We start from the raw sequence: 23,182 nt of genomic DNA, 5'->3' as shown, positions 1-23,182 counted from the left end.
AACTACCTTACCCGGAAATGAAAGATGTAAGACTGGGCAGTGATTGCTGAGGATTCAGGGTCCAGTGATGGTTATCTCCCAAACCCCATCCTCACAAGCTTTAACTAGCCAGGATGGATTTGGGTCAAGGGGATATGTAGTAGGCCTTACAGCTACTAGGATCTTATCTATTTCCTCACAGAGAGCCAGCTGAAGTGGTCCAAAACTGGAACTGAAGATACACAAGGGGCTTCCAGTTCCCTTACTGTGTCAAGTGTGACTGAAAGGTCCTGGTGGAACAATGAGATTTTATCTGCAAAATAGGCTGTGAATGCCTCACAGCCAATAGTTAATTCTCAATCATTTTGCTTGCCTTGAGGTAAAGTAGTCAAATACTGAATGCCCTAAATAATTTGGCTGGGTGAGAGCTAGCAGATGTAATGGAGGCCACATAAAAGGTCTTTTTAGTGGCCTTCACTGCCGTCTCATAGGACTTCATAAATGAGCTATAAGATGCTCTCATGGCTTCATCATGAGCATGCCGCCACCCTCTAGCAGTTTTTGATTCATCTGCCATAGTTCTGGGTTGTACCATGAGGCTAATTAGGTATGAGAATAGAGACAACACCAATGTGTGTGTGTTCGTGATTTGTTGATTGCCTTGGAGAGCCAGCTATGCCAGTCATCCACCAGCTCATCTAATGAATCCAATTGCAAATTCCAAAAACCTTTATTGACATAACACATCTAACAAATCACCAGGGGACACTGGATCTCACAGAGCATTCTGAAACCTAGTTAAATCCATCAAGCTCAACAGGCAGCATAAATCCACTTGCTGCCTAAACAGGTGGGTTAGGAATGTCCAGCCGGACTTTCAGGACGAAGTGGTCTGTCTGGCCATGGGACCACATCAGTGGCCACCAAATTCCCATTAAATCCCCATGCGAAAGATCTTTCTCCCCTGGAGAGAATTACTGCTTTGGGATTGTAGAATCTGGCATAATATCTGGCTGAGGCCTCTTTGTCCCCAAATGCTGTCTTCCCCAGACTCCATCAAAGAATCTCCAGGAATTTCCCTTCATGAATCTGGCAAACCTAACCAGGCCTGGCCCTGATGAGCCCTGCCTCAAAGGCCAGGCCTAGAAATGGCTGTGCCCCTCTCCCTTTCTTTTTACTGAGAGAACAAGTCTTAGAATGCTAGCAAGGCTACTGAGGGACTTGGTTGCTTAAAGCTACAGGAGCTCCTTTTATATATTTTTTTAATTTTTTCAACTTCCTAAATGTATATATATTTTTTTAGATTTTACATTTTTTCTGCAAACCCAGGGCTCTTTTCAGGTTTGTAGAAAGATCTTTTTTTAAATTTTTTTGTAATATAACTCATGTTATTTCTCCATCTTACATTCCTACAATATCTTACATTCATATTACAAATCCATCAATTACCTCCCTCCCTCCCCCCTCTGTCCTCCCACCCCTCCCAAATTGACCATTATAAAACTCATTTATATTTTCAACCACATGCACACCCTTTGGAGTCTGAGCCTTATTTCATTATTGGCCCCTCCTGTATATTTATACCACCTTTCCTTAATTTCTTCAATCTTGTCCTCTCCTTGCTTTCCTTGTTTTAGTATTGATAATATATCTGACTGAATCCATTCATATAAATGTTCCATTTATCCAAGTCCAACCAACATTTTAATTGCATCTTTCCAACCAAGTGCTATGACAGCCTGGGCTGCCAAAATCATAGCCTTAAATATCTCCTGGAAAGGCTTATCCACTTTAGGGTTCCCCAGTATTCCCATAAATAACACCTTTCCTGAAAGTTTCACTTTAACTTTACACACTTCTTGCACCTTTCCCAAAATCTTCTGCCAAAATTCAGCCGCTCTTGAACACTCCCACCATAAATGCACATAATGTCCCTTCTTCTTTTTGCAGTGCCAACAATTGGATCGCAGTCCCTTAATCGTATATGCTAATTGAGCCCGTGTTCTATACCATTTCCAAATTAATTTCAATTCTAATTCTCTAAATTTTTCCAGTTTTATATCATTAATATTTCTCATTACTTTATCTCCTGTTCCGATAGTTCCACATCTTTCTCCCACTCTGACTGTATTATACTTATCATATGATCTTTGCTTCCCCTCATAATATTATATATCTTTCTTGTTAAACCTTTTCTGTCATCTTTCCTATTTCTATACAGTTCTTCCATCAGGGTATCATCCTTAAGTATTCCAGAATATTTCAACATACTATATAAACCATTAACACCTAACCAATATTGACCCTTACTATTCTTAATAAATCTTGAATTGGTATTAAAGCACCCCGGGTATCATACGTATCTTTCCTTATGTCATTTTCCTTCAGCTTCTTCCCAAAGGTTCTCTCAATTTGTTTTGACTCCCTACTTAATGATTCTAATGGTGCCCATTTTGAAATTGTAGGCATCCACACTGCCTTCTTTTCCCCCATATTTTTAGTCCCATTTTCTTGGTCCTGTTGTATTTTTATGTCCTTTTTTATTTCTTGTGTAAATATGCCAAATCTACCTTCTCCCTTATTTATACTATCTTCCCATCTTGCCCATTTATCTCTGTTATTTCCATCCAGTTCCATCAACATTTTTATTTGGAATGCTTCATAATATGCTTCCAATTATGGTACACTCCATCCTAGTTCTTCTTTTGAAGTATATATCTCATTCTTTGAGACTCTAGCTTGTTTCTTTCCAAAAACCCAGTTTCTAAGTACCTTATCCCATATTATCAGTTGTTTCTTGGGCACTCACTCTGAGAGTACCTGAAACAGATAGATCAACTTTGGTATTATGAACATTTTAATTGCTTTTATTTTTCCTAATATAGTCATATACTTGTCCTTCCATTGAATTAAGTTTCTTCTTTTTTTCCCCCAAACTATTTTATAATTTAATGTCATTAACATCTTAACATTCCTTCTTATAATTACCCCAAAATATTTCAACTTTTTAACTCCTAATTTCATGCCTGTTAACTTTGCTATTTCTTTTTGTTCCCTTATATCCCTTATATCTAATGTAACTTGCTGGATTTCTTTTATATACAGTTGAAATATTTATTAATGTGTATTAATAACTAAGGTTTTATCTGTTTTATCTGTTTTATCTGGTTTAAATACGGATCCCTTTATATGTTTAATTATTGTAATTTTGTTGGATCTACTATTGGAAGCCGCCCTGAGCCACTTGTGGGAAGGGCGGGATATAAATCTTAAATAAATAAATAAATAAAATAAAATACTTTACTGAACATTATGATTTCTCTCTCTCTTTTAAAAACAATTTATTATAATGTAATATATTGTATTGGTATGTTATCATTTGTCATTAAATGTTAATACACATTTATAACATTTTCTCCACCCCCCACCCCCCACCCCTTTGGTGACCCCCAGCAGTGCCTACCTCCTTAACAGACATCTCCATATTACTATTTAATTTAGCTTGTTATAAGGTAATAAACTCTATCTTTTAAAGAATCTTTCTCCAAAAAACCCTAGGGTTATAATTATAATCCATCTTCATGGTAGTTCTTCTTTGTCATTAGCAAGGAAATGAAAAAGTTATAATCCACTAATCCTACTTTTTTAAAAAACTGTAATCCATATATAGTTTCTTTAAAGATTAACCATTGTCAAAGATCACCAAATGTCCTTTAACGTTCCATTGTTTTTCCATATATTTTTGAAACTTTCCCCACTCGTTTTTAAACTTCTTTAGATCTTGTTCTTTTAAGATTCTTGTAAATTTGTCCATTTCACTCCAATGCATGTCTTTCAAAGTCCATTCCCACATTTCTGGTATTTTGTCTTGTTTCCACATTTGCGCAAATAATGTCCATGCAGCTGAAAGCATATACCAAATTATTGTTCTATCTTGCTTTTGAAATGTTTCCATTTGTAATCCCAACAAAAATATATCTGGTGCCTTCTTGATATTATATCCCAAAGCTTTCAAAATCTCTGGCTGAATCATTTGCCAAAATTGTTTCGCCTTTTCGCAAGTCCACCACATATGGTAGAAAGATCCTTCATGGCATTTACATTTCCAACATCTATTCGACACCTGATTGTTCATTTTTGCCAATTTCTTTGGTGTCATGTACCACCTATATAACATTTTAAATCAATTTTCTTTTATGTTATAACATATAGATATTTTCATAGAGTTCTTCCATAAGTATTCCCATGACTCCATCTGTATTTCCTTATTTATATTTATTGCCCATTTTATCATTTGTGATTTTACTACTTCATCTTCTGTAGACTATTTCAATAATAGTTTATATGTCTTTGAAATCAGCTTTTCATTTTCTCCAAACAGCATCCTCTCCAGTTCTGTTTGTTCTTGTCTTATTCCATAGTTCTTGATGTCCTGTTCAAGCAAACTCTTTATTTGTTGCAATTGAAACCAATTATATTTATATTGTATTTCTTCAGCCGATTTAATAAGCCACCAGGTCTGGATGGCATACATCCAAGAGTTCTGAAAGAACTCAATGGTGAACTTGTGGATCTCCTGACAAAACTATGTAATCTTTCACTGAAATCTGCCTCCGTTCCTGAGGACTGGAAGGTAGCAAATGTCACCCCCATCTTTAAAAAGGGTTCCAGAGGAGATCTGGGAAATTACAAGCCAGTCAGTCTCACTTCAATACCGGGAAAGTTGGTAGAAACCATTATCAAAGACTGAATGAATAGGCACATCAAAGACTCCTTAGTAAGCTCGAGAGTCATGGAGTAAAAGGACTGGTCCTCTTGTGGATCAAAAACTGGCTAAATAATAGGAAACAGAGAGTGAGTATAAATGGGCAATCTTTGCAGTGGAAGATGGTAAGCAGTGGGGTGCCACAGGGCTCAGTACTGGGTTCCATGCTTTTTTACTTGTTCATTAATGATTTGGAGTTGGGAGTAAGCAGTGAAGTGGCTAAGTTTACAGATGACACTAAATTGTTCAGGATTGTGAGAAACAGAGAGGATTGTGAGGCACTCCAAAGGGATCTGTCAAGGCTGGACAAGTGGGCGTCAACGTGGCAGATGAAGTTCAATCTGGCCAAGTGCAAAGTTATTCACATTGGGGCCAAAATCCCAGCTACAAATACAAATTGATGGGGTATGAACAGGCAAATACTGACGAAGAGAGAGATCTTGGGGTCGTGGTAGGTAAATCACTGAAAATGTCAAGACAGTGTGCGATTGCAATAAAAAAGGCCAATGCCATGCCGGGAATTATTAGGAAGGGAATTGAAAACAAATCAGCCAGTATCATAATGCCCCTGTATAAATCGATGGTGTGGTCTCATTTGGAATTCTGTGTACAATTCTTGTCACCGCACCTCTAGAAGGATATTATAGCATTGGAAAAAGTGCAGAAATGGGCAATTAAAATGATTAAAGGTTTGGAACACTTTCCCTATGAAGAAAGGTTAAAACGCTTGGAGCTCTTTAGCTTGGAGAAATGTCAACTGCAGGGTGACATGATAGAGGTTTACAAGATTATGCATGGGTTGGAGAAAGTAGAGAAAGAAATCCTTTTCTCCCTTTCTCACAATACAAGAACTTGTGGGCATTCAATGAAATTGCTGAGCAGTCCGGTTAGAACAGATGAAAGGAAGTATTTCTTCACCCAAAGGGTGATTAACATGTGGAATTCACTGCCACAGGAGGTGGTGGCGGCTACAAGCATAACCAGCTTCAAGAGGGGATTGGATAAATATATGGAGCAGAGGTCCATCAGTGGCTATTAGCCACAGCATATTGTTGGAACTGTCTGGGGCAGTGATGCTCTGTATTCTTGGTGCTTGAGGGGGAGCAACGTGGAAGGGCTTCTAGCCTCACTTTTGAACCTCCTGATGGCACTTGGGTGTGTTTTTTTTTTGGCCACTGTGTGGCACAGAGTGTTGTACTGGTTGGGCAATTGGCCTGATCCAACATGACTTCTCTTATGTTCTTATGGTTCTATTTGAAATTTCTGAATATATCCAAGATTTTCTTAGGATTTTTATTTTGCTTTGTTTTCCTGAGAAAACCTGTATACATTTGGAATGCCAAAGCATGCAGAATATCAGTAAGGCATTTTTCAGGTATATTTTCAAATGCACACCCATGCTTGATACTGATGATACACCCTGCCACAAATTTTAATAAATTAACAGTTTATTAATTTTAAGTTATGAATCAGTACAGTTATAAACAAACATATAAAGATCTATAGTTTGTAAATATCAGTAAAAGTACAGTGCACATGTAAGGAAGGTATGTCAATACAGACAAGCTAACATTACCAACAGTCTTGGTTTAAATAATTAATGAGTTTGGGGATTTCTTGTTGATCAGTTAGATATTCTAATATAGGAAGCCATACGGTAACAAAATTGGAAGTAGTTTCACAGTCATCAATGGATTTAAGCTTATCTGTCAATTTTGCCTTTATGTAAAACTCCCAATTTTTTTTGCGTGCCATTGTGAAAGAAGAAGAAGAGTTGTATTTTCCCAGTTCCTAGCAATGTATATTTTCGCAGCTGATAGTAATAATAAGACTTTTTCAATAGCTACAGAAGCATATTTATGAGAGATCCAGCCATTTAAGAAAAGATGTCCTGGGGTTGTTAGAATGTCAACATGTGTAATTAAGTTAATTTGAGTAAGAACTGAGGTCCATAATTGTTTTATACTTGGACTCTAGTCAACAGTGAATATAATCTCCAATCTGTCTACATTTTTTCCAACACATAGTTGGGGAAGAGCATTTCATACATGCTAACTTAAGTGGGGTGAGATACCAAAAAGAGGTTATTTTGAAAGATTCCAGTTTCGCTTCTGTTATTTTGGAGTTAAAGGAGGGTGATCTCCACAGAGCATCCCAGAAGTACGAAGAGATGGAATGATTGCAAGTTGTTTACCAGAGATGCTGGTAAGATAAGGGCTTCTCATTGGTAAGACCAGAAAGATCATATAGAGATGATATTAAATATTTTTCTTGTGAGGATGCTGCTTTAAGGATTGCCTGCCACAAATTTTAGAGGAGAAGCAAAAGATGGCAGATAAGCTGCTAGAGGAGAAGCTGAAGATGCAGGAGGATCAGCTTGTGAGACAGGAAAATATGGGAGAGGAAAAGCATTAACACAAACTGGAGATGGCATGCCTGCTGGCCGAGCAAAGCAGTAATAGTTAACTTCCCACCAAAGATTTTGGACAAACAAAATGGTTTTGGACTCTTGCTCTTTTCTATGAATACTAATGGTTAATGTGCCTCTGCAGTAAGGATGCCAGCCTCCAGGTGGAACCTGGGGATCACCTAGAATTACAGCTTATCTGCAGACTACAGAGATCAGTTCTCTGGGAGAAAATGGATGCTTTGGAGCATGGACTCTATGGCATTGTACCCCAGTGAGGTGTGTGTCATCCTCAGACTCCATCCCTCAGTCTTTAAGAGTTTCCCAATATGGATCATACCCCTCACCCCCAGCTAGTAGCCAGGAGGGACCTGGCAACCCTACTCTATAGTGATTCATGGGATTGGATCATTATTTGTAAACAATTAAAGTTGTAGCCAGGCAGTGACATACATGAAACTCACTGATATCAGTGCCTTTGAAACTGACAATAAATTTCAAGTTTTCTGGCAGTGGCAATTATTTTAATTTCTCATACATAGATTTAAGGAGGGAAAGTCTGTCATCTTGGTGCTGTTCATTGTTTGTTTATTTGTGTGTGTGTGTGTACACATACAGCACTTAGTAGTTCAAACCAGTAGTCTAGAAATGGTCCTGGCGCTGAAGTAATTGGATTAGTATAGGTCAGACTTTCAAGTGCTTGAATGGAGAGAAAACAGCATGAAGGGCAAAATCTGTTTAATTTCAGAGCTGAAGCACACATTGGCTTTCATATTATCATGACTACTGTACTTCTGTGTCTGTTCCTTTAACACAATTCTTGACACCAAGCATTAGAACTGACCTGCATCTTAGCTCAAGCTTTGGGTAATTAAGCTCACAGGCATCCATCTTCTGTAGACAGAAAAGATTTGCCAGTTGAATGCTCTGCTAATATGATAAGGACAATTAGATCCTGACCAGTTGTAGAATCTGCCACTCTGGTCATTTTAATGATGTATACCAGTGCCTAGTGGGGAAGAATAAAGTTCAAGAAAAGAGACAGCAAACTATGTCACTTCATGTAGAATTAAGCATGTATTTCAAGGGGAATTGGTAGAAGTCCCTAAGAGGTTGATTTCCTAAATCTTAAAGCAAATTGATGGTGGCATTTTGTACCCCATAATTCTGTCCCATGCTACAGAAAAATCAGTTCACTCTGGTTAACCATGCATTCCCAACACCCTCATATGTATCCTCTAGAATGTGTATTTCCCATATTAACTAATTGCAAAGCCTATCAAGACTGTCTAGTGTCTGTTACCAGTTATCTAGTCAACACAATGCTGCTTCTTACCATTTCCTAAGTGAACACCTAGAACAGTCTCCTCAGTCAGTTAGAATCTCAAACCTGTTTAATTGAAGGCTTAAAAATATAGACCTACTTTAATTTTTAGAAGCACAAGGTCTCTTCTTGATGCCATACTAAGACTTGGAGGCATGCTGAATAGCAAGTGCGTTGGAGAAATATCTGGGCTTCCTTAGACATTTGTTCTGAACCTCAGACACACCCAGAAAACACAATGTATCTTGTTGCATTCTAATTGTCACCAAGGCTCAGCTTGAAAGGGGCAAACCTGCCTGTGCAATCTCACTATACTGTAGAGAACCTGAGACATCAGTAACTTAGCAAAATCCTTTTCTTCCCTCATGGGGGGAGCTGTCTTGTGACAAGCATAGAATTTGACTACAAAATAAAACCACCTTTTGAGTTTTCTCTGCTGAAATCATCTCCTGAATTGAGTGCCTGACTCACAGTCTCATTGCTTGATTTTTCTAAAGTTCACTGCACCCTAAGAAAGCTGCAAGCAGTTCTATATCATCCCCACTACAGCAAAACTGTCAGCCTTCCTTAGGCAAGAGTTAGATTTTAAAAATCTATGTGATTTCACTGTAGGAGGCCTTCATTATTGCGGAGAAGAAAGTACTCTGAAGTACTGTGCCCCAAGAATGCTTTATATATTATAATTGCTCCTTAATGGCCTAAGCTACATAAAGATTTTAACTGCATAAAATAAGATTTCCAACCTGTTAATCAACTAGTGCTATTTGGCATTGGCACATTCTTTTCCCTTTTTCTAGGATTAGTGGGTCTCAGAGCCATTGTTCCCCGTAACATACCTTTGTATAAATCAAGACCTGACCTTCAAAAAAGTCTCAGCATGAATCATCTTTATTTTCTAGTGCCTCCCAAATGCTCCCCCCATCTTTAAAAGCAAGAACACACATAGAAGATCCACTGTCATCACAGGCTTAAAAGAAAACAAAAGGTTGCACTGACTGTTTTGAGAGAGTGCCTGACATGATTGCAAAGTGCACTCTGTTCTGAGACCAGTGTGTTTGCCCTACTCCTTCCCATTGTTCCATATAACAAAAGGCTACAGAAGTACATGCTCGAGTATTTAAAAGGTACTACTCATTTGTACTTCACTCTGTTAAGATGTGCATTTTGGCCAGTTAGGTAGTGATTTAAATGGTTAAGTAGTTATGTGTGTGTTTTTGAGCAAGGCAGTTGAAAGTAATTTTCTGTTTCAAAGACACACTTTGCCTTTGATCTGCTTGCTTTCATTGAGAAGTGTAGATGCCAGATTTACCAATTCAGGGTTAGGGAAAATCCTGGAGATTTTAGGGGTGGAGCCAGGGGAGGGAAGGAAATTCAGTTGAGCATAACCCATAGAGCCTACACTCCAAAGCTAGGGGTACTGAACTGTTTTCTGGAGATCCGTTGTAATTCTGAGAGATCTCCAGGCTCCACTTAGTAGAGAGGAAAGCCTGCAACTTCTCAGTTGTGTAGTGATACATCTCATGTACAGTTGTTTGTATGACCTCTGTTTACCTTTAATTAAATGTATGCAGGATGAGGACAGAGCTTGCCATGGTGATCTTGCTTGCTCCCATTCACATTCATGTTCCCCAAAATGTTATATGAGAGAAAATTTAGAGTTTATGAGTATTTATTTCCATGTATGTGCTTTTTGCCTCAGCTGGAATGTTCAAAGGGTAACTTCTGGGGTTGAAGTTATTTTCCTGTTAGGACAATTTGGTGAATGGCTAGTATAATTTTATTTAAAGTCTCTTCAAAACACAAATTAACACAAAGTAAATGCAAAATAGATCTATAGACATATGAAAATTAAACAGAGCAGTTAACTTGAAATACTGATTTATGACAGTAGGTAAACTTCTGTTCTCCAGAATGTTTTTAATGGCTTAAGTTATTCTGTTTGTTTAATAACTTTCCAAAGAAAATCAGAAAAAAACACTAATTGGCTTGTTTCCAGAGAACTGTGAATGACATTCTTTAGGGCTGGGGAAACCTAGATATCAGTAGAGTATGTGGCTTGAGGACAAAAAGGAAATTGTACCCCCTTCCCCAGCTGAACTGGAAGTGCCCTAAGTATCACTCCAAGGACTCAGACTATTGATTTGTAAGCATATTTAATTCTTGCAATGCAAAATCTATAAATAACATTATGAAAATATCCCATTTCTTGGGTTGGTGTAATATATCTTCCATGGGTCTGGGCTGTAGATATTGCTTTGAAAGTCAGTTAGGAGATATATTTATTGGCATGTACAACCTGGCATGTACACCTTATTTGTTTTATTGTTCTATAGTTTTGATCGCTAATTTTATTTCCTCGGTGGGGAGGGCGGGATATAAATCGAATAAAATTAAATTAAATTAAAATTTAAATTGTAGGTTTTTATTGCTGTTCAGTTCATGTAGTGATCTGCCCTGGGAAAGGGCAGAATATAAGTCTAAATAAATAATACTAAATAAATAACTATATCCATCACTCAAAAATTGTAATTAAAATATACTCAGATAAAAAGCAGTGTTTTTGGCATGCTTCTTGGGTTTAAGAAGATTTGCATTTGGGGATTCTTTTTTTGCAGTTTGTGCAGCTTATGAATGACACTGACTTCTGTCTACCTGAATTTTCCTGTGTTCCTTCAGCAGTTTCTGTCTTTGGGAAAGGTAGTATGTGGAATTGTAGGACCCGCATTGAAGGCATACCTGTACCGATTGACAGGTAGAAGTGAGGAGGAACAGAAGCAGGGAGAATAAAACAGCTGTGTTTCTCCAACACTTTGAATATAATTAACTCCCCCAAACATGCATTGCTGGAATTTTTCCAACACAGTGGCCAATTTCTGTTTTGGAAATATGAATGCAAACAGATCCTTGAAACAGCATCCTGCTAATCCTATAAAAGTCTTCCTCCCTTCCCCTGTGCTTCTCAACCTTGCTAACTTGCAAGACAGTAGGGCCCTCTAATTAAAGCTTTCAGAGTTCCTGTTCAGGTTCTGAGAGCAAAATAAAGACAGTGTCCATGCTTCTCATAGAATACTCTTAGTCCCAGCACACTTATGCATTTTATACTTCTGTAGAAGTTACTGTTAGCCTCTAGGTAGGGCATGAAATTCACCATCAATTTTCTGTGCAATCCCACATTAGGACTGCACATGAGCAGACCTGCCAACAGAGAGGTTTTTACAGCTAAAAGCCTCCAGGAGGTACTGTGCACAAGAACTAAAGTCTTAGCTTCTGCCCAGGGACCACATTCTCCACCTCAGTTCCTTTTTAACCACCTCAGGAGTAGGTTGTTCATTGGCTAGTCTCTGGAGTGTCAGATAAGTGAGGAATCCCTTTTTGTGGACTATTTGCTTCTTTTTTAGCTTTCAAGATGGCTCAGAAAGCACAGTCCATGAAATGTACCAATTGTGGGTCCAAAATGACCCAGCCAGACAAGACAATCTGTGTCTCTTCTGACTGGGTGAATGTTATAATGTCCCCACTTGTAAGATCTGGCAAAAAAAAAAAAAAATTACCCTTAAAGCTAAAGGGGATAGAGCTTCCAAATTAAAGGCTGCATTTTGGGAAAAGGCATTTAAAGCCTCAGAACCTGCATCCAGTTTGGCTCCAGCAAAGTCGACATCAGTTTCAACACAATGGGCTCTGCTCCCACCATCTATGTTCCAATGGATCTGTGCAGAATTGTGCTCCCCTTGGGTCCAGCATGAGTCCTTGGAGCCAACAGCCAAGAAGGCTAATATGAAAATTGAAGGACAAACAAAAAGCTGGACCTCATTGTCAGATTCCAGTAAAAACAGCAGAACTGTCACCAGCCTTACAAGAAAGGTCCAAAACACCTTCTCCAAATCTGAGAGTATTGACTGTGTCTATTTCAGATGAGGAAATAAAATAGAAGTGGAAGTGCTGCCAGGACAGCCACTGAACATTAAAACTGAACAAATGCAAACGGTTCTGTGGATACATCTCCAGCCACTTATGAGATGGTCTTCCAACCCATACATGATGTCCTCTGACCCCTGGATATCTGGAGAACCGGGAGTGCATTTTTAATTAGCCTAGAGATCAGATTCCATATGGTTATTCACATGGTCCTCATTCTTACCCATCTTCAGCTACAGTATCCTGCAGGCCACTTTCTCCCAAACTGGGTATGAGGGATGAGATGCTGATGGATCTGAGCCCAGATTAATTACTTGGGGAACCATCTTTAGCATCTCCTACTGAAGATCTTTGCATGTACAATGAACAAATTATTAGGATAGCACAATCTTTGGAGACAAAGATTGTCACCTCTGAGCATAAACCAAGAGACAAAATTTGAAGTTGGTTGTATTTTGATTCTCTGGGCCTGATTGCCTTCCCAAACTTGGGGGGTGCTTGGAAGAATTAATTCAGGAAATCTTGCAAAAGCCAGTATCATTACAACCCACTTCCAGGAGAGTTGATTACTTTTTATAGAATTAAAAAAGAACCTTTAAATTACATTAATACTACTCCATCACCTTCATCATTAGTGACAGAAGGGAGGCAACCAAACAGCCGTCAAGCCTACAACTCTGTGTCCACTGACAAGGAAGGACACAAACTTGATGTCATAGGACAAAAATGATACTCATCATCTGCATTGGGTTTTAGGATAGCTAATTATGAGACTGTTATGATTGACTATCAGTACTTATGGAAAGGAATGATGCCTTTCTTGGAACTTCTGCCAGAAGAAAAAAGACTCCTCACTGAGGTGCTGCAAGCTGAGGCTGTTAAACAGTCAAAGCAGCTGATAAATGCAAGCAGGCATTCAGCTGATGCTGCAGCTTGCTCCATGGCGAGTGCCATAGTCCTGAGATGCCACACCTAGTTAAGGTCTACAGCACTACCAGCTGAAACCAAACAAACAGTAGAGGGCTTACCATTTGAGGTTTCCATGTTCTCATCAGTATGGTGAGGCATTGTCTTTAATTAAAAAGAATAAACTCCGATCTCACTAGGGGTATCTCAGCTCTCCATGACCCCAGAATAAGTAGAGATCTTTTCCACAGCAATCCTGGTACCCCTATCAGAGGGACAACCGATACTGTTCTAGATCAGCTACCCAATTGACCAGACCTAAGAGGCACTCCAGTCACAAAAACCATCCTCCTGACGAGGGCAAACGCAGACATCTGTCAGATTTGGTGGCAGGCTGTCACAGATCTATACTTCTTGGAAAACCATCACATCTCATGATTCATGCAGGTCCATGCAGGTTACAGGTTAGAGTTCAAGCAAATGCTCACACATTCTCCTCTATTGGGAGTAGCTAGCCAGGCAGCTCCTGACCTTTTGCAGGCACTGGGTGCTATAAATGAAAAGAATGCTATTGAGGAGCTGTCAGAACCTCTGGGAACAGATGGTTTTCTCTCCAGAACGTTTCAAGTTGACAAAAAATATGGAGGAATAAGTCCTATATTAGATTTAATAGAATTAAATATTAATGTTTCTGAATTTCTCATGGCATCTATTCCTTAAATTTTGAAATTATTAAAGTTAAATTAAGTTAAATTGTTGGTTTATTGTTATTTATATTAAAGATGCTTATTTTCATATTTCTATTCATCAGCAATACCATAACATTCTTAACTTTCTTAATATCTCAACACTTTCACTGAGGCTGTTGTGGAGACCTCTAATAGGGTGATGACCAGCCAGGAGATCCCAGTACTCCTGGGGAGGAGAAGGTATGATGGTGGGAACAGGCATAGACTTAAAGGAAGGCGGTTGAGACATGAAGGAGCTTGGCCCCCTTCCGACTTGCATCTCATCCCAACGGTAGCAGGTAGTGGGGCCAGGTTGAACTAGTCGCCTCTGTCATTGGTGTTATGCAACACCAGGTCCATAAATAACAAGACCTCAGTCCTTCGGGACTTCCTGCTTGAGCAGAATTTGGATCTGGCCTGCATGACTGAGACCTGAGACAAGGCAGGCCAAGTGCATGATGGGGAGACAGTAGCTCTCTTCCATGTAGCTCCCCCAGGGTACTCAGTTTTTCACCAAGCATGGACTAGTGGGCAGGGGGGAGGGGTGGCCCTATTCATACAAGAGACTTACTCCTTCCAGGCTCTCCCATCTCCAGAGATTGACAGCATTGAATGTGCTGGTCTGGTGTAGGATGTTGGGGAGGGTTTGACTATCTGCCTGGTGTACTTTTTGCCTAACGCACCAGCCAACGCCTTACCGTCCCTGATGGAAGCTGTAACATATGGGCATTGGAACACCAAGGGCTGTTGATCCTGGGTGACTTCAATGCCCATGCTGATGATGAGAGCTCCACACAGGCAGCGGACCTAGTGTCATCCTTGGCGACACTGGAGCTCTCTCAACATGTAATAACACACACTCACCAAGTTGGGCACATTCTGGATCTGATCTTTGCAGTGGGACTTTTAGTGGACTGGATCACTGCGGAAGCAGTGCCATGGTCGTACCACTATGACCTTGAAGGCCTGTATGTATGTCCCACCTTGAACCTGTTTAGGCAACAAACGTATTTTAGCTCGCTCACAGAGTCAAATGGACCCAATGTTGTTCCAGATGGCTTTACAGGATCCCTGGCCTCCTGGCAACTCATTAGATGACCTAGTGGAGTCCTGGAATGACTGGCTCTCTATGGCCATCGATGAGATTGCGTCCCAGCACCCTCTGCGCCCTCATTCTAAGCTGGCACCATGTTATAACCCGAAATTGCAGCTGATGAAGGCTCAGATGGCTAGAGAGGCAGTGGTGGCGTATTTAGGATGAAGCGACGAGAACATCCTATAGAGCAGTGGTCCCCAAACTAGCAGGCCAAATGCTAGGAAATTGGATATTGGCTGCAAGGCTTTTGCGGCTTTTTTAATGGATAAGTCTTGTCGCTCCATCATGATCTCCCCGCCACATTTGAAACAGTATGTGAACTTGAGACTCCATGCCTGTTTTCCGGTCCAGTTTTAGACCGCTTTACAACATTCAGCTTGGAGGAAGTTGACAGAATTCTCTTCACTGTATGCCCGACAACATGAATCTGGACCCTTGCCCATCCTGACTGATTAAAGCTTTCCAGATGGAGCTACAACATCCTTTACGGGATATCATAAACAGATCCCTCTCTGCAGGGCTTTTCCCCTCATCTCTTAAAGAGGCAGTGGTCCGCCCTTTCTTGAAAAAACCAGCATTGGATCTGGCTGAATTGGCAAACTACTGGCCGGTGTCAACATTACCATTTCTGGTAAGATTATCGAGAGGACAGTGGCACAACAGTTGCAGAGCTTTCTAGATAATGCCTCCATGGGACAGAGACAGTACTGGTTGCTCTTGTACATGATCTCCAGCAGCATCTGGATCAGGGCGGTTTTGTAGTGCTGATGTTGCTAGACCTGTTGGCTGCATTTGATACAGTGGACCATCAGCTACTGACCCACCATCTTGCCGACACAGAGATTCAGGGGTTAGCTTTACAATGGCTTTCCTCTTTCCTTCAAGGTCAGGGACAAAGGGTGGTGATTGAAGGACAGTCTTCCCAGAGACATCGCTTAATTGTGGTGTGCCTTAGGGAGCAGTGCTTCCCCCAATGTTGTTTAACATCTACATGTGCCCCCTTGCCCAGATTTCCCACAGTTATGGGCAGGGTTGCCATCTGTACGCGGATGACACCCAGCTCTACCTACTGATGGAGGGCCAGTCTGATTGTGTCCCAGAAAATCTGGACCTGGCATTACAAGCTGTTGCAAGTTGGCTTAGACTGAGTCGACTAAGGCTGAATCCGATGAAGACAGAGGTCCTTTGAGTTGCAGCGGTCCTAGCAGGGAAATCCCCTTACCGGCTTTTGACGGAGTGCCACTTACAATGGCACCCCAGGTTAGAAGCCTGGGAGTGCTACTGGATCCTTCCATAACAATGGAGGCCCAGATAGCAGCTGCTGCCAAATCCGCCTTTTACCATCTTAGGCAGGTAAGGGAGCTGGTTCCCTTCCTCAAGTGCGGTGACTTCACAACTGTGATCCATGCTATGGTCCCCTCGAGACTGGACTACTCAATGCCCTCTACATGGGACTGCCCTTGTCCTGAATCTGGAAATTGCAGCTAATGCAGAATGCGGCAGCCAGGCTGCTATTGGGGCTCTCCATGTGGGAGCACATACAACCTGGCTGCGGATGCTGCACTGGCTGCCGGTGGTATACCGGATCTGCTACAAGGTGCTGGTTATTACCTTTAAAGTCCTATATGGCCGAGGACCTGCTTACCTTAGGGACCGTTTCTCCCCACATGTTCCCCAGAGGGTACTTAGATCAGAAACACAGAACTTGTTATCGATCCCTGGGCCGAGGGAGGCAAGACTGAAAACAATGCGAGAAAGAGGCTTCTCAGTTGTCGCCCCTCACTGGTGGAACCAACTGCCTGAGGAGGTCAGAGCTTTGTGAGACCTTGCCCATTCCACAAGGCCTGTAAGACAACACTGTTTCAGTTAGATGCTGATCTTCATTGCCATCTTAGATATACTGGATGCTTAAGATCATTGAACAGCATCTTAATCTGTACTGAAACAAGCACCAAATTGTTTTAAAGTGTTTTTAATGCTTTTTAATGTGAATGTTTTGTTCTATGCCATGTGTTGTGAGCAGCCCTGAGCCTGCTTCGGTGTGGAGGGCAGGGTATAAATCAAATCAAATAAATAAATATTGTTTTTCTGTGGAAATCATTTTAGTGTAGTGGTTAAATGCACTGACTCTAATCTGGGAAAACCAGGTTTGACTCCTCAACATGCAGCTATTGGGTTACCTTGGGTCAGCCACAGTTCTCACAGAGCTGTTCTCTCAAGAGCAGTTCTCTGAGAGCTCTCTCAGCCCCACCTATCTCATAGGAGAGAAGGAGATTGTAAGCCTCTCTGAGTGAATGGCGGGGTATAAATCCAATCCCCTCCTCCTCTTTCTCCTCCATTTGGTGTTACCTTTTAGCCTGTCAATGGCACCCAGAATATTTTCTAAATGTATGGCTTCAGTAGTAACTTATTTATAGCTATAAGGCTGCCATATTTTTTTCCTTATCTGAAAACTCCTTGGTGATTGCTGAATCCAAAGACCAGTTATTGACATGGTGTCCCCTAATTTTGAAAAATTGCCAAAGGCTGGGACTTTTGATTAATTGGGGAAAATCTCAGTTAATCCTGTCTCAGAGAGCCCATTTTATAGAAGGTAGGTTGGATTCTAACAGGTAAAGGGCTTTTTTGTCCTCTGATAGAATACAAATCATTCTTCAGCTAGCTGGCCAATTTAGAGTCTACCATTTGTGGTGCAGAGTGATAAGTTGCAGTACTGCAGTCCAAGCTCTGCTCATGACCTGAGTTTGATCCCGGCGGAAGCTGGGTTTAGGTAGGGGAATATGCTTTGGGGCTCCAGAACATGATGTAGTTCTTACCAAAGATGCCTCACTACTAGGTTGGGAGGTTCATTGTGGACAATCCTCTGCACAAGTCAGGTGGGACGAGGTCAAGAAATGGTGCCGCATTCATTTATTAGAGTTGTACAACATTCGTTATGCTCTTTGCTCCTTCTCAGATATCCTTCAGGATCAGTTTTTTTCTTCCAGACCAACAATTCTGTCACCATGTGGACGAACAGGCTGATACAGGATCCAGAGATCTATACCAGGAGGTCTTTCTAATCTGGCTAGCAGCTTTGAAGCTTGCCTCCATTCAGACTATACACATTCCTGGAAGCATGAATGTAGAGGTGAACATGTTGAGCAGAACTGGGACTTTTTCACACCAATGGTTCCTGGATCTGGGGGTACCTGGAACCAATTTTTGGCCTTTGGGAACCCTAGAGATCGATCTATTTGCAACACAAGTCAATTCAAAAGCTGAAGGAATTTGCTCCCAAGCAGGGAAGGACATAGGCTTTCTAGGGGATGCATTCCAACTGTATTGGGAGACAACTCTGTTCTATGCTTTCCCTCTGTTTCCTCTATCACAGTAAAAGGAAAGGCCAGGAGAGAGAAATCAGACATAATCCTAATAGCCCCTTTTTTGGCTTCACCAGATCTGGTTTCTAGGTCTGATGGAGGTCTCTTGGGGATTATATATTCCCCTCCCCCAAACAGCTAGATATGATCAGCATAGACTAGGTAATCCACCAAGACCCAGATCATCTCAGGTTCACTGTCTGGAGGCTTTGGACAGGGATTTAATATTCTCTCAGGTGGTTAATGATGTTATTTTAAATTCATGAAAACCCAATACTAAGATATTCTATCTCTAATAATGGAGATTTTCAAAATGCTATAGTGAAAGTGGGGTCTCCATATACTGTCCCCTTACAGGGTTATGTGAATACTATTTTATATTTAAAGAATAAAAATGTGTCTTTTTCATCAATGAAGTTCTACCTTGCTGTCATTTCTTGTTATCATACCAAGATAGAGGGGCATTCAGTATTCACTCACTACCTATCCAAAAGATTTGAAGAAGTTTGTGTAACCATTGTCCCCCAAGGATCCCTTGATTCCTCAGTAGTCCCTCCCACTGGTTTTGACCCAACTTACACACAAGCTTCTCAAACTCCTTGCAACATGCTAGTAGAGTTACTTTCTGAGAAAGTCTGTTTTTTGGTGACAGTTATGTTTGCCAGGAGGGTTAGTGTTGTGTATCGTGCTGAATGAAGCACCGCGTGGCACAGGCGACCAGGGGAAGTCCCAGGTCGCCGGGCCAAGCGCGCGAAGGCTCTCCGCCAATCACCATCAGTGGCGGGAAGTTTGACTGGCCAGGATTGGAGCCGTTCCGGGATGAAGCATATATTAAGCGGGTCCCGGCCCGTGTCAGCCATTCTTGTGATGTACCAACTAATAAAGTACATTGCCTTCAACACGTCTCGTCTCCGAGTACATTACAGTTAGTGAACTGGGAGCCTTACAGATGGATCCCTTGTTTTCTAAGGTTTTCCTTGAGAGTGTAATGCTTAGGTTCAGTCTCAGGTTCTTACCTAAAGTGTTTTCCAGGTTTTATTTATCTCAAGAGGTTATTTTACCAGGTTTTTTCCCCCACACCAAGTTCAGAAAATGAACATTTGTCGCATTCATTGGATGTTAGAAGAGCTTTATGGTTTTATGCGAAAAGGATTAAGGAATTCCACAAAAATACAGCACTGTTTGTATTGTGGGTCCCAATATAGGCAAAAAGGCTTCTTCTCAGTTATTGTCCAGATGGATTGTCTCGACCATCAGTTTAGTGGATGTACCATATCTCATAGGACTTTTTGCACATTCTACTAGAGCTGTGACTTCCACTGCAGCCTTGGTTGCTGCCGTGTCTCTGACAGAGATATGTCAGGCTGCTACTTGGTCATCTGTAGATACTTTCATATGTCATTATGCCTTAGATCTGCAAGTGAGACAAGAAACTCAAAAGGGAAAGCGGTGCTTCGGTCAAATGAGGTGAACGCACAACCAATTGTGGTATAGCTTGCTAGAATCTCCATGTGGGACTGTTCAGAAGATCACTGCTGAAAACAGGGTTGCACTTACGTGTAACTGTTCATTGCATATGTTCTGCCCAGGCACCCATGCCTTTCCTCCTGCCCCACTTCATGCTCTTCCTTCGGTGGCACTAGACATACTGAGGGTGAAGGGCCCTGTGGCATGGGAGTGTAGTCCCTGGGAGAGAACTAAGACTTTAACTCTGGCATATAGCACCCCTTGGATGCTTTTAGCTGTCAGAACTTCTCTGATGGCAGGCCTGCCCATGCACAGTTCCCATGTGTGCTTGCACAGATGATACTTGAACAGCAGTTACACATAAGTGCAAGCCTGTTTTCTCCTGGAATTGCAACCAATTCCCAAATGACAGAGATCCATTCCCTTAGAGAAAATGGCAGCTTCAGAAAGCAGAATTGACATCACTTTCCACCAACTAAGAGACGGTAGACATAGAGTTGCTATTCTCCAGGTGGGACCTGGAGATCTCCCAATTAGCTCCTTCTTCGTAGGCTGAATACATTAGTATCAAGCTGAGTCCCAGTGGCACTAGCTGCACATTGGGCCTTACCTTAATCCCTTACTAACCTGTACTCTAAATTAAATGACCTCGTGTGAGATTGTTTGGCATACATGCTGGAAGGTGCTAATCTATGACCTAGGCCTTACAATCCAGTTAATGCTCAGCTTCATTTATTAGTAGGAAATGATTATTCTGCTGTTGTGGTTGTTTGCTTATAATTCCTGTTTAGTGGTAGTCTTATTTGTTCAAGGGATAGAAGCATATGTCAACATACACTTGGTATTTCTTGTGACTGCGAGATGTTTTATAATCTCTCGCTTAACAGAAACAGAGAAGGAAGATACCCACAAGAAAATTAATCTTTCATTTTCAGTTTTACTGATAGTGTTTAGCTGAATTGCTGAGGCTGAAGATGTGGGGTTCATGTAACTTGAACAATATCATGTATCACTGATAAATTGTTGCAAAGCAATAAGGAGTTTTTTGGCATGTTAAAGACTAGCAGATTTATTGTGACATAAATTGTTGTGGACTAGAGCCCATCTCTCTATCTCATATGAAATATGGGGTACATAAGAAAGGAACATGAAACTAAAAAATTGTTGCTATTCTTTATCTGGAAGAATCTGGACCATTTGAACATAATAGCATTTCCCCCTGCTCCCTATTTCCTCTAAACAAACGGGGGGCAGGGGGAAGAACTGTATATAATGGCTGAAAGAGGAGAGCACATAAAAAAATAGAATAGCATTAATTAAGTCCTGATCTTTGCATAAATAGAGAACTGTAGACATTTTGAAATCTAGCTGAAAATTCAGCTTTTATGGAAAAAATGTCATGTTGTATCTGCACTCCACTGATGGGAATTCTGTTTCACTGAGTGTTGTAAACATTTTTTTTCTTTCCTCTTGACAGGTAATATTTGAGGCTGAAGTCTCAGATGGGAGAAATGGCTACATTGCCATTGATGACATCCAAGTTCTGAGTTACCCTTGTGGTGAGTACTGATTAAGAGTCACATTTTTTCCTGTCTTTTCAGGACTGGCTCGATATTATTGTCTGACTGCTGTTTTATCATCTGACCATTGATGTCTTTTTATGCCCCCCCTCCCCGGCCTTTATCTTTCTGTGTGTGTGTGTGTGTTTTATATTGTGTTGGAACAGGAACATAAGGATCTCTAGATATTTACTGATCCTAGCCTATCTCATCCCTCAGATTCAGGACATTTAAGAATCTGCATTCTCTCAAATCTAAAAGGAATATGGCTATCAGAATATTAACATAGATCTAAACCACCTTGACCCCAGCTTGACCCACCTACAAGGCAGGGCTTTTGACAACTACAGCCCACACCAGACACATCAGTCAACATAATTTCTCACAGAGTTTGACACCCTCTGCAAAAAAAAAAAATTGTGACAGTGCAGGCAAAAGATCACCACTTGGGGATCTACTCCAGATACTTTCTGGTCAAAAAAAGGGGGGACAGTTAGACAGGTCCAAGACCTGAATTATGTAGAACAAGGTTTCACGGACATCATCCAAGCCCTACTGATGTCTCTTGATCAATGGCCAAAGAAACACCTAATGAAATCAAAAAAGTGCAGTTGCCCATTTCATTTGGTAGGGGAATAAGTTCACCAAAGAAACAAGTTGAGGGTCGTCTAAAGCCAGTTTGGCAGTACTGGCCCAGACATTTTTATTCAGGTGTGCTTGAAGATTTATAACAGTCTTTCACTTAAAAACCTTCTGTAACCAGAGGACGGACAGGTAATAGGCTGGGGAATGAGCCTCAAAATTTTATTTTGCTAACTGTGGAATAAATGAATGCAGTCTTTTTATGATCCAACAACTCTACCTTTCTTGTTTTGATGAATTGATTAGTATAGCTAGTGGGGTACTCCTCTTATCTATCCTTTCAGATTTAGGATTTTTATTTTCAAATAAGAAAGGGGAAAGGGAAGGTGGGTATAGAAAAGTAAAAAAGAAAACATCTGTTCAGAAAATGTGCTAATGTGCTATCGATGTTTTAAAGTTAGCTAATCAATTGGAGGAGGTTTAGGGTTGGGGGGTTTTAAATTAATTAACTACCGGCAATTTCAGGGATGAAGTAGAAGAAGGGGAGGGAGGTTAAGATTAGGATAATATAGGTGGGGGGAGAAGAGAAGACAACTCAGTATTAGTGGAGGACATACCGGGCACAGGTGGGATGTCTGACCTAGGGATCCCAGTGCTCATGGGGAGGGGAAGGTATGACGGTGGGAGCAGACGGAATGATAAGGGAAGGAGGCGGAGACAAAGCAGTGCTCGGCCCCCTTCCAGCCTGTGTCCCATCCCGACAATGACAGGTAGTGGGGCTAAGAGGAATAGCCCGTCTCCGTCATTGGTGTTATGTAACGCCAGGTCCATAAACAATAAGACCTCAATCCTTAGGGAATTCCTGCTTAAGCAGGATATGGACCTGGCTTGCGTGACCGAGACCTGGGTGCAAGATGGGGAGACGGTGGCTCTCTCCCAGATGACACCCCCGGGTTATTCAGTCTTTCACCAATCACGGACAAACGGGCGGGGGGGAGGGGTGGTGCTATTCATACGGGAGGATTACTCCTTCAGGGCTCTCCCGGCCCCAACGATCGATGGTTTGGAATGTGCCGGTTTGGCGTGGGATGT

The 23,182-nt window shown here is 41.1% G+C and overlaps 1 protein-coding gene across 3 annotated transcripts in view; it reads left to right on the top strand.

Moving 5' to 3' along the window:
- The window catches only part of PTPRK (protein tyrosine phosphatase receptor type K), a 755,588-nt gene that overhangs the window by 348,591 nt on the left and 383,815 nt on the right, over positions 1-23,182 (top strand). For all 3 annotated transcript variants that reach the window (XM_060239139.1, XM_060239131.1, XM_060239123.1), the window contains exon 4: positions 21,427-21,508. In XM_060239139.1, the coding sequence (XP_060095122.1) occupies positions 21,427-21,508 (82 nt within the window). The remainder of the gene's footprint in view (positions 1-21,426; positions 21,509-23,182) is intronic.

This window comes from Heteronotia binoei, chromosome 1 (genome assembly GCF_032191835.1).
Source record: "Heteronotia binoei isolate CCM8104 ecotype False Entrance Well chromosome 1, APGP_CSIRO_Hbin_v1, whole genome shotgun sequence".
Lineage (NCBI taxonomy): Eukaryota > Metazoa > Chordata > Lepidosauria > Squamata > Gekkonidae > Heteronotia > Heteronotia binoei.
This window is presented reverse-complemented; position numbering and strand designations above follow the sequence as displayed.